Here is a 12,751-nt window from a genome sequence, read left to right as displayed (position 1 = left end):
GCTCTTGGCTTGTTTACTTTAGACTCGTGCCAAAGGGAAGGACACCCCCTTAGTAGAATGTGCCATCCAACCAAGCTTGGGCTGGAGGGGCCAGGACACAGGGGAGACAAGGTCCAGGGTTACCTGCTTAATTCTATGTGGGTCATAACCACAGAGACTCGACACTGAGTTTGAACTGTTACAGTTGTTCAGCTGCTAAGTCATGTCCCACTGTTTGCAACCCCATGGCCTGCTGCACACCAGACTCCTCTGTCCTTCACTATCTCCTGGAGTTTGCTAAAATTTGTGTCCAGTGAGTCAGTGATGCTACTTAACTGTCTTATCCTCTGCTGCCTCCTTCTCCTCCTGCCCTCAATCTTTCCCAGCATCAGGGTCTTTTCCAATGAGTCAGTTCTTCGCATCAGGTGGCCAAAGTATTGGAGCTTCAACTTCAGCATCAGTCCTTCCAATGAATATTCAGGACTGATTTTGTTTAGTATGGACTTGTTTGATCTCTCTGCAGTCCAAGGGACTCTCAAGAGCCGTCTCCAGCACCACAGTTCAAAAGCATCAATTCTTTGGCGCTCAGCCTTCTTTATGGTCCAACTCTCATATCCATACATGACCACTGGAAAAATCATAGCTTTGACTATATGGCCCTTTGTCTACAAAGTGATGTCTCTGCTTTTGAATAGTAGGTCTTAAAAAACAGACTTGATTGTACTGGGGCCCCTGCTTGGTCATTTACTATTTATTTTCCATTAAGTTCCATGAGCCTGTTTTCTGATGAGAAAACCTCATCAGAATACCTCTAGACAGAGCTTTGGTGAAGATCGGTGATGTAGAATATGAAACCACTTTGCAAATATACAAGGTGCCCTCCTGCTCCAGGCCCTCCCCTACCCCTGAGCTACACCTCGCGCCCCCCAGCCTAAGAGGGCTCAGAGTGTCAGGGCTAACCATTCCACCCTTTCCTCTCTCCACTCTCACTTCACAAAGGGACAAAAAGGGAAAATGAAACCAAATTTAAGCAGTTTATCAGTAATATGCTGCCATATTGAAACATTAATATTAATAAACTAGTGAAACTTTGTCATCTGTGTTGTAATAGAGTCAGACTGCCACACTTTTGAGCCTTGAACATGTTTCTTACGCTCTCTGGACCACAGTTTCCTCATCTGTGAAATGGGGAAATAATTGGACCTATCTCAAAGGATGGTTGTGAAAATTAAATGACTAAAGAGATGGGAATACCAGACCACCTGACCTGCCTCTTGAGAAACCTGTATGCAGGTCAGGAAGCAACAGAACTGGACGTGGAACAGACTGGTTCCAAATCGGGAAAGGAGTATGTCAAGGCTGTATATTGTCACCTTGCTTATTTAACTTATATGCAGAGTACATCATGAGAAATACTGGGCTGGATGAAACACAAGTTGGAATCAAGATTTCCAGGACAAATATCAATAACTTCAGATATGCAGATGACACCACCCGTATGGTAGAAAGCAAAGAACTAAAGAGCTCCTTGATGAAAGTGAAAGAGGAGAGTGAAAAAGTTGGCTTAAACTTAACATTCAGAAAACTAAGATCATGGCATCTAGTCTCATCACTTCATGGCAAATAGATGGGGAAACAATGGAAACAGTGGGAGTCTTTATTTTGGGGGGCTCCAAAATCAGTGCAGTTGTGACTGCAGCCATGAAATTAAAAGATGCTTGCTCCTTGGAAGAAAAGTTATGACCAACCTAGACAGCATATTAAAAAGCAGAGACTTTACTTTGCCAACAAAGCTCTGTCTAATCAAAGCTATGGTTTTTCCAGTAATCATTTATGGATGTGAGAGTTGGACTATAAAGAAAGCTGAGCACTGAAGAATTGGTGCTTTTTATCTTTGGTGTTGAAGAAGACTCTTGAGAGTCCCTTGGACTGCAAGGAGATCCAACCAGTCCATTGTAAACGAAATAAGTCCTGAATATTCATTGAAAGGACTGATGCTGAAGCTGAAGCTCCAGTACTTCGGCCACCTGATGCAAAGAACTGACTCACTGGAAAAGACCCTGATACTGGGAATGATTGAAAGTGGGAGGAGAAGGGGACAATGGAGGATGAGATGGTTGAATGGCATCACTGACTCAATGGACATGAGTTTGAGTCGACTCCAGGAGTTGGTGATGGACAGGGAGGCCTGGCGTGCTGCAGTCCATGGGGTCGCAGAGTCAGAATTGACTGAGCGACTGAACTGAACTGAACTGAATGCATGAAAAACACTTACTCAGAAGTGCATCACTGGTAGCTGTTAGTTGTATTATCTCAGAACTTTTTCTTCAGATTTCATACGAGAAACTGTAGTCTTACACTTACCCTCTACTTCCTAACCAAGTGTTTATTCCTTTAAGCTATATATTAAGTGCATTGCCTTTGACCTTTGGTAATAACATGCGCAGTACAAATTAGGAGCTCAGGTAAAGGTTTTGAGCTAAAGAAACATATTCAGAAAATGTTATAGTTTGACTGGCAGGATGCTACAAGGATTTAGCAGTAAGTGCACTCTTTACTTAGTGAATAAGTCTATACATGCATCAAAAGAACAGAATGAAAACAGTACACGAGAAAATGAAAACCCTTTCGATGTTTGTTTCTAATAATTAGGTCTAAGAGAAACAGAAGGATCCTGACGTACATGGATTCACTTGTCCTTTTTGATTCCGTCCGTGAATTTTGGAAGTTCCAAAGCTACAGTCACATTTAGAAAGAATGACATGTTCTCTTCGGAAAACAAACATGCTAGCACAGCAAGAAAGAGCCACTCAGCTGGGTGTCCAGAGCTTACACAAGATGTGGGTAATGTTCAGACAAGAGATTAGGTGCCCAGTCACATAGGACAAGAATGTGCCTACAGCTCTTAGGACCAAGTGGCTAAGCATGTCTTATGTTTCCATGTAATAGATAAATGACATCTCATTCAGAAAATCTAAAGAATTCAGGCTGCCACCTCGTGGCCAGAAGGAACTTAGCAATATGAACACACAGGCTTGAAGCATCTATTTTGCTGCTGGTTCTCCCATGCCGTTGTGCTCTTGTTGATGACTTGGGCATCTCACAAGCCAATCTCAGTTGGGATCTCCTCTTCCCGGGATGGTCCAATTTCTATATAAGAGGTCAGAAGGATAGTAGAGCTTTCTCAGCTGCAAGATTCAGTATAGGAACAGAAGACCTCAGGGAAATAGGACCCGTGAACCTCATGGCAGTTTCATGACTTCCTTTATTCATTCATTCATTGACCCATTCATTCCTTGAACACATATTTGCTGAGCATGTGAATGTGTGAGGGCTACCATGATGATCAAGGCAAAACCCCGTCTTCCTTGAATTGACAGCAGGATGGAATCAAGAGATCATCCCCAGGGGCTACACAGAGCAACAGATGCCCCCATCCCAGACTTAGAGATGAAATAGGAGGAAAACAAAGTAAGAGGGAAGAGGTAGAAGGAAAGGGTTTCTGCCTGTTTTGTTTTTTTTTTCATTCGACCCAGAGTATCAGAAGTGGCGGTGTGGGGGGTGTGGGGGGTGGGGGGACGCGGAGAGACCCTTCAAGACCTTCCTTCCCTGAAGTTGGTGTGGGGACCTCACTGTGCTGGCCAGCACCAGATGGTCACACCCTGGGTGGGGAAGCTTCCAGGCTGTGGTTGTCAGAAAACCTGGGAGCATTCACTCTTCCCTCCTTTGCTGTTCCTGTTTCTCCCTTTCTTGTTCCCTCTGGTCCCCTTTTTCGTTTTTTCTCCTTCTACTCCACCTTCTCTCTTGTCTTCTTCCTCTCGCCTTTGTTCCTTTTCTCTCTTACTTTATTCTTTCTACTTTTCACTTTTCTTCTCTGTTTCTCTTCTTTTCATTAAAAAAAAAAAAATCTCCCTTTCTCCATTACCTTACTTTTCCCCTTGGTCCCCCCTGCCCCACCCATCTTTTTACTATTCCCCCTGCTTCCTGCCCCCGAGCCTCCCCTCATCCCCAGCCCCCAATTTCCTTTGCACATGGTGAGATCACTGCAGATGGGCATGCCCCTCCCTGCCCAACTGTGCTGCAAGAGACTTTATGGAATTTGGTTCTGGGGTCTCTGGCCTCACCTCCTTCACTCCTTGGTGGTGTGCCGTAGATTTAGGGGTGGAGGGATTTATTTATTTATTTAACACCCAAATCATTTTGTATTGGGGCTTCCCTGGTGGCTCAGAGGTTAAAGCACCTGCCTGCAATGCGGGAGACCCGGGTTCGATCCCTGGGTCGGGAAGATTCCCCTGGAGAAAGAAATGGCAACCCACTCCAGTATTCTTGCCTGGAGAATCCCACGGACAGAGGAGCCTGGTGGCCTACAGTCCACGGGGTCGCAAAGAGTTGGACACAACTGAGGACTTCATTTCCTCGCCTGTAAACAATGTTGTTATAGTTTCAGGTGGACAATAAAGGGACTCAGCCATACATATACACGAATCCATTCCCCCCCAGGCTCCCCCTCCCATCCAGGTTGACACATAACATTGAGCAGAGTTCCCTGTGATCTGTGCTCTGTGGTAGGTCCTTGTTGGTTATCCATTTTCAGTATAGCCATGTGTTCATGACCTTCCCTAAGTCCTTAACTATCTAGGACGGGAGGGCTTTAGATGGGTTTGAAACCGAGTTTGGGAACAGTTGCTCTGGGGACTTTAAGCTGCACGTGTTCAAGGTCATTCTCCTTTCCCAGTCCCTGCCTTTATAACTACCTCCGCATTCAACAAGGAGCGAACAAGACAGGCGGCCTCCCCACACTGGACCACGGACACAGAAGATGCTGGGTAATTTGGTATTATTTGTTTTTCACTTATGTTTTTTCCAGTCGGATGGTCAAGTCAGCTCACGAAAGTAACTTGTTGGGGTGGAATTTCTTCTGTTATTATTCATGTACTTTGAACAAATAAAATGTGACTCTTTATCCCAGAGCTGGGAAATACTTGTCCCTTTCCAGTTTTTTTTTGCAGAAGGGGCTAGAAATATTTTGTCTCTGATCCTTAAGAAGAAACATGCTATGTAGAAATGAGATGGTATTATTTTATCATTCACACTAAGGATGCTCAGCTTATAGTCTTTATGGAACCGTGGACTCCAGTACCACCTGTTTGTGAATTTGAACATGGGTCCCATCTGAGGTCTGAGCATTTCTATCAAGACCTAAGGCTCAGAAGGAACCTCCATGCTCATTAAAAGCCCACTCTTCTGCTGTTAGAATAGGGACACCAGATGGCTGCATGTTCAAATCCCCATACCACCTCTTATTGCGCCTTAATTTTTCCTTCTTATAAAATGAGAATATTGATTCCTACCACGTGGTGTTGCTGTGAGCATTTAATGAGCAAATATCCTTGAAAAGATGTCAGGGTTAAGCTGTCTAAAGCTGACTGAAGCTGCATCATAGATTTCCTACCTTAGTACCTTAAGGTACCAAATAAACTTTACCTACCATCATTAAAGATCTTCTTTAAAATAGTCTCTCCAAACACTTTCCATCTAACTTATTACAATTGATAATTATATGGATTAAAAAACAAGAGCCCATTTTAGCATAGTTAGAACCTAAAATGCCATGTTGTTTTGTTTTCCTGAAGAGTTGTAAAATTGTGTTGCTTTTAAGTACAAAACTCTGAAATATTCATCCATGTCTGAATGCACCCCTGGGGCCTTCAGGGCCTAGTCACATAATATAATGTTAGAGTTTTCCACAGCTCAGTGTAAGGTGACTCTAGTCTGTTACAGAAAAGCATGTCTCAGCTTCCTGTGTCCTTTTATCTGTGATGTCCAGTATAACTTTGATGCTTGACTTCAAGTCAAAGCTCATCTCATTACCCCAGATTATGTAGGTGAGCCGGGAGAGTGGGTGTAGGGAAGGTCTCGGGAATGTTGGTGAGGCAGAAAAACACAGGTGCTGGCCTGGACATCCAGGACCAGCCTTCCTGGGGCTCACATGTTCTCAGATTCAAACAAGTTTCTTGTTCAATTTCTATAATTCATTAAAATCTCCGCAAAGTTATCAAGGGCAATTTTCCTACTGAAATGTGTTTTGAGACATAATTTCACGGTCAAACTAGATAGGACACAAGATGAAATTTGTGCAGTATGGTGTTGACCAGATAATTCAACCATGGATTGAAAAACAGCAAAAAGGTTCAGTTGTCAGATGTCAAGAGTTCAGCGCGTGAGAAACTTGACCAGGCCTTCTGTGACCTGTGACAAGGCAGCACCCTACCTTCTCCGGGCTCTCAGGTGTCCTCAGGAGGTTCCAGCCTTCCTAAGACTTTCTACAGCATCAGGACACTTCTTGTTGTTGTTCTTATTGACCAAGAAGTTTGTTTGGATTTTTCCATAAAGTGGTATGGGAAAATGTGAACGAACTTTTTGGCCAATCCAATAATTACAGCAAGTGAAATTGCTCCTTTTTTTTCTTTTTCTTTTTGCTCTAGATACTGTATGGAGTTCAAGACAGAGTCATTGACTCATCACTGTGCCATGGAAAATCGCCCCCTGACCAGATGGATGCAATATCTCCGAGAGGGCTACACGGTGTGTGTGGATTGTCAACCTCCAGCTATGAACTCTGTGAGCCTTCGTTGTTCTGGTGATGGCTTGGACTCTGACGGGTAAGGGAGAGAAACTGGTTGGAGGATTTTTCTTGGCCCTCATTTGGGGAGATATCGCCTCTTCATGTCATGTGCAATAGACCAGTATGCAATTTGGGGAGTCACAACAGTGGGGAGAAACTTCCATCTGGCCGTTCCAGAGTGCAGGATCTAGGACTTAGAGGCTCTGTACCAGAGAGGTGTGGGTGAACTTGGATATTGGGGTTCAGACCAAGGTCTCAAGGGACCTTCAGAGACCTGCCCCCAAAGCAGCCACAGACACTATGCAAACAGATGAGCTTGTCTTTGTTCTAGTAACACTGTATTAATGGACACTAAAATTTCAATTTTATAGAATTTTTATGTATCATGAAATAATATATGAATTGTTTTCAACTCTTTAAAAACATAAAAATCATTATTTTTATTACTATTTTTTAAAGTAGAGATAGAGTTGATTTACAGTATTATATTAGGTTCAGGTGTACAACATAGCAATTCAAAAATGTTATAGCTTATACTGCACTTATGGTTATTATAAAATATTGGCTATATTCTCTGTGCTGTATTCTTGTGGCTTATTTATTGTGTACATAGTAGTTTGTGCCTCTTAATCCCCACCCCTAGTTGTCCCTTGCTCACCCCTCTCCCCACTGGTAACCACTAGTTCTCTATATCTGTGAGTCTGTTTCTTTGTTATTTTCACTAGTTTGTTTTAACTTGCAGAATCCACATACAAATGATAACACACAGTATTTGTCTTTCTCTATCTGACTTATTTCACCAAGCATAATACCCTGCAGGTCCACCCATGTTGTTGCAACTGGCAGGATTTCATTTCCTTTATGGCTCAATTGTAGTATGTATACCACATATTCTTTATTCATTCAAGCGTTGGTAAACACTTTTATGCTTTCGTGTCTTGGCTATTGTAAGTAATGCTGCTATGAACATTGGGGTGCATGTATGTGTTTGAATTACTGTTTTCATTTTCTTTGGATATATATACAGGAGTAGAATTTCTGGATCATATATAATAATCATTTTTAACCTGTAGACTACACAAGGGGTGGGTGAGCTGGATTTGGCTCATGGGTCACAGTTTGCTGAACCCTGTCCAGATGATTCATACCCACAGCAAAATTTCAGAACCAGTGCTCAATGTGACTAAGATAGTATTGGTGGGCCTCGTTTTGCAGGATCATAAACTCTTTTGATGTTCTAAGCACTCAATTTTAATATGGGGGGGGGGTGGGATTCTCTCACACAACATGAAGCAATTCATGGGATACCAGGTTGGCGTCCAGTGATTTAACTTAATTCTGACACTCTCAGTCCTACAAGACTGCTGCCTCCTGCCACCGCCTTCAAATACCAGTTTCCAGCCCAGTCTGTGTTACCTGTTACCTGTGCTTCTGACTGACTGTCTATACATCAGAGATTCCATGATCCCTTCCTCAGGTCTGATTAATTTGCTAGAGTGGCTCACAGAACTCAGAGACACATTGACGGACTAGATGACCGTGCATGTGTGTGTGCTGAGTCACTTCAGTTGTGTCTGACTCTTTGAAACCCTGTGGACTGTAACTCACAAAGCTCTTCTGTCCATGGGATTCTCCAGGCAAGAATATTGCTGAAGTGGGTTGCCATGCCCTCCTCCAGGGGGGTCTTCCCGACCCAGGGATTGAACCCATGTCTCTTATGCCTCCTGCATTGGCATGCCGGTTCTTTACCACTAGTGCCGCCTGGGAAGCCTGATGAGATGACCAGTTTATTGTAAAAGGATATAATTCAGTAACAGCCTGATGGGAGACAGGGAAGAAGTGTGGGAAGGGGTGTCATTCTCCCCACGTCTCCGTGTGTTCACTCATCTAGACACCCTCTGAACTCTGTCCTTTTGGCTTTCCTGGATGTCTCACGATGGAGGTGTCATTGATAGTGACACCAATAGTCATTGGCTACTGACTGATTCAACTTCCAGCCCCTCTCCCATCCCTGGACGTTAGGGTTGGGGGTGTGGAGCCATGAATTCCAAAGTGCTAACCACCTGGTTAATTCTCCGGGCAACCAACTCTCAACTTCAGGTGCTTCCAAAAATCTGCCCATTCACATAAAGACACCTTTATCACTGTCAACATTTAAGAAATTCCAATGGCTTTGGGGACTGTCAGTTAGAAACTGGACAAAAACCAAATACACATGAGAAATATGGTTTAGTCACCTGAACGGCCAAATATGTTTCTTGTAAATCATAATATTGCATAAATCTACAGAAATCTAGATTGTCCAAAAGAATTGACACTTGAAAACATTTTACCTTTCTAAAAACCCATTCCCGTCCTGTACTTATCTACCAGTTAAATCCAATAACATTATTCATAACTAAGAGACGGGTAGAATTTGTGATGGCTTGGTTTATGGCTTTTAAAAATGTAAGATGGAATTGGTAAAAATAGATTAGAAAGAAAAATGTGGACCTTTCTAGTTAATCATTATTCCCAGAGCATATTTTAATACTTAATAACTTGACTTTATGTTTATTAGTCTCTTGTGTCCAACAGCCTCTATATCGAGTATGCACACGAAGAGTAAAGTGGGTAAAGAATTCACATGAAACAGAAACTTAATATGTAGACTTAACATTTTCCTGAATACCTCATCCATATTTTGACTTTAAAATGAATATTATAATTTAATATGTACCCATAAAGCACCTTCAACCCTGGCTGAAGTTCCAGTGACTTAAAAAATAATAATTTCAATAATAGGGCTATTTTCTTTTCACTGCTCACATTTTTAATTATGGAATCAAAGAGTTGGAAAGGATTACAAGGAATCATTTGGTTCAGTCCCCTCTAATTTAGATGTACACAAAACAGTATCCAGCAATCCCACTCCTGGGCATATACCCAGAGAAAACCACAGCTCAGAAAAACATGCACTCCAACATTCATTGCAGCACTATTTAAATAGTCAGGACATGGAAACAGCCTAAATGACAATCAACAGAGGAATGGATAAGGATGTGTTACATATATACAGTGGAATATTATTCAGCCATAAAAAGGAATGAAATTTGGTCATTTGTAGAGATGTGGGTGGACCTAGGGACTGACTGTCATACAGAGAGAAGTAAGTCAGAAACAGAAAAACAAATATCATGTATTCATGCATACCTGTCGGCTCTAGAAAAATGGCATAGATTACCTTATTTGTAAAACAGAAATAGAGACACAGACATAGCGAACAAACAGCTGGATGCCAGTGTGGGAACCCTGGGAGATGGGATGAATTGGGGAGATTGGGATTGACATATATGCACTATTGATACTATGTATAAAATAGGTAGAGAACCTATTATAGAGCTCAGGAAACCTACTCAGTGCTCAGTGGTGACCTAAATCAGAAGGAAATCCAAAAAAGAGCCGATATATGCATACGTGTAGCTGATTCACTTTGCTGTATAGTAGAACTAACACAACACTGTAAGGCAACTAGACTCCAATAAAAATACACTAAAAACATGTACACAAAACAGAAAGTCATTTTCCTTTATGCAACACTTCGTATACTCAGGGCCACTGAGAGACACAAATGCAGTGACCTCAAACTACAATTCTCAATGTGCAGGGTGGGGGGAGGTCCTCAAATAAGGGTTAATTGGTAACTTGTTTTGACAGAACCCAAAGAAAAGAAACAGTTGTGAGTTGTGATCATGTTTGTTTTTTAATTTCAATTTGTAATGCACTTCAAAACTCCAAGTGTTAACCTTTTAAAAAAACAAAAACCAAAACCTTGATTTATAATTCTGCCAATCAGAATCACCTTTGGTTTGCTTTAGTGTAACTCACATTTTCAAAATATCATTTCAGGAATCAGACCCTCCATTGGCAAGCAATTGGCAATCCTCGATGTCAAGGAACTTGGAAAAAAGTTCGGCGGGTAGAACAGTGTTCTTGTCCAGCTGTTCACAGTTTCATTTTTATATAGATCATGATATAAATGTTTCAAAAGGTGTTTGTAAACATGCTAAATACTAGCAAGTCATGTTTCCTTTGAAAACTCTTCAGCCTAAAGTTCCTAAATATATGTCATTGCCACATTCTGAAGCAGAGAAAAGAAATTCAGGGGCCAGTTCTTAAGAAACACAGTGCCTTTATTTTTATTTTTTACTGTTTTGAGGACCCATCCTAAAGTCTCCTGTGGTTTTATGACCTTGGCCTGTCACTTGGAGCCTCCTCATTGAACAGGTAGCCCTCTGGACACAGAGTAAGTCTGTTTGCACTGAAATGACTACGTTTTGTTGGTCCACTTACTGGTAAGTTGTCATTTAAGGATACACATGCTTTGAATCTTGGGTCCTTTCTTTCTATTCTGTAATCTCTTAAAAACTTCTTGCCTTAAAAAATGTCTACAGACATATGTACACTCACGCATGCATTTCCCATATATTATTCCACAAATTCTGCAATAATAATTTCAAGCAAATTTGTCACAAATAATTTTCCACAGAACAAGTTGTTTGAGATTTAGTAAGCAAAACCAACAGCTCTACTAAATATACTTTTTTTTTTTTTAAACAGAAGAAATTTTCTTCTGTTAACTGAAAAGCATCAATCAAATGTTCATTCTAGGTCAGTACAATTCCTTTAAATGTTTTAATTTCCATGAAGTGAAATTTTGGCAACGATAAGTGAAACAATTGCTTTAATTATGAACATTCTACCATCATTAGCATCAAAAATTATTTCCAAGGCGTAAAGCCTGAAATTGGCTACAATAATTTTGGAGTCCAACTTCAAGTTTAATTGAGGTAAACTTCCTACTTTTTCCCCCCCTATAACACAGGTTTTCTTTTGTTTGGAGTAGAAGGTAGAGGCATAGATTATGGAAGGCATAGATTTATTACAAATGCTATGATCCCCATCCCCACCCCACATCTACAAACACAGAAGTATTAGTTTCCTTATTGTATGATTGGAAAATCAATGAACCAGAGACAAAAGGCCTTGTTGAAGAATCTGGACTGACAGAGCCAAATCTTAGCTTCTCATTCAGAATTCAGCTTTGATGAAGAGCCTAATGTTGCCAAAGACTGTTCTATAAATGCAAAGCCCTTTTTATTTCTGAAGCAAATTTTAAATTCAGAATATTTTCTTCAGAGAACTGAATCTGGAGAGTTAAACTACAGGTAAACCTCGGAGATATTTGAATTTGGCTCCAGACCACCACAGTGAAGGGAGTCATAAGATAGTTTTGGTTTCCCAGTGCATAAAAAGTTACATTTACACCATAAGTTTGCAGTCTATTGTGTGCAATAGCATTATGTCTAAAAAATGTACATACCTTAATTAAAAATTACTTTTTTTAAAACCAAAACTACTAACCATCATCTGAGCCTTTAGTGAGTAGTAACATCAAAGATCACTGATCACAGATCACTTGAACAAGTATAATAATAATGATGAAAGAGTTTGAAATATGCTGAGAATTACCAAAATGGAACACAGACACACAAAGTGAGCAAATGATATTGGGAAAATGGCACCAATAGATTTACTCAATCTATTGCCACAAACCTTCAATTTGTAAAAAAAAAAAAAAAAAATTCTATCTGCAAAGCACAATAAAATGAGGTGTGCCTGTATATGAAATTTCTTTGATTTCATATGTATAAAATATTATTTACTAACAAATGATATACTAAAATACCTCTTTCTTGGCACTTATCATGTAATGATATAATGACAATAGCAACTTTGATAGGGATGGAAAAGTCCCCAATATTTAATGCTGAGAGTAGCAATATTTCTGAGAATGTATTTGTTTAAATGTCAGGACTGTTTTGTGGTAAACTAATTTCTTCATAAACTAACAATAAAAATTTGAGTCTCATAAGAGTTAGGAACTTCAACTATCAGCTCAGTATTAACATTTCAAGACCATTTCTAACATTTGTAAAACAAAAGTTTTGAAGGCATACTTGGGTAATTTTCAATGTTACTTAAAATTTTATACCAGTAAATAAACTTTCTGTTCACATTTTGAAAAACTCTTTACTTGTTTGGCTAGAAAATACCCAAGTTTTCTGGACAAGTCAGAGAATAAACAAAAAATTTCACAAAAGCCAA

General features: G+C 40.5%; 1 protein-coding gene across 1 annotated transcript in view; it reads left to right on the top strand.

Moving 5' to 3' along the window:
• The window catches only part of SBSPON (somatomedin B and thrombospondin type 1 domain containing), a 31,777-nt gene extending 19,105 nt beyond the window's left edge, over positions 1-12,672 (top strand). Inside the window, exons 3-5 of the mRNA XM_061123477.1 lie at positions 4,715-4,805; positions 6,465-6,641; positions 10,493-12,672. Coding sequence (XP_060979460.1) covers positions 4,715-4,805; positions 6,465-6,641; positions 10,493-10,610 — 386 coding nt within the window. The 3' untranslated portion in view covers positions 10,611-12,672. The remainder of the gene's footprint in view (positions 1-4,714; positions 4,806-6,464; positions 6,642-10,492) is intronic.
• Positions 12,673-12,751: the final 79 nt, after the last annotated feature.

Source organism: Dama dama, chromosome 21, assembly GCF_033118175.1.
Source record: "Dama dama isolate Ldn47 chromosome 21, ASM3311817v1, whole genome shotgun sequence".
Classification (NCBI taxonomy): Eukaryota; Metazoa; Chordata; class Mammalia; order Artiodactyla; family Cervidae; genus Dama; species Dama dama.
This window is presented reverse-complemented; position numbering and strand designations above follow the sequence as displayed.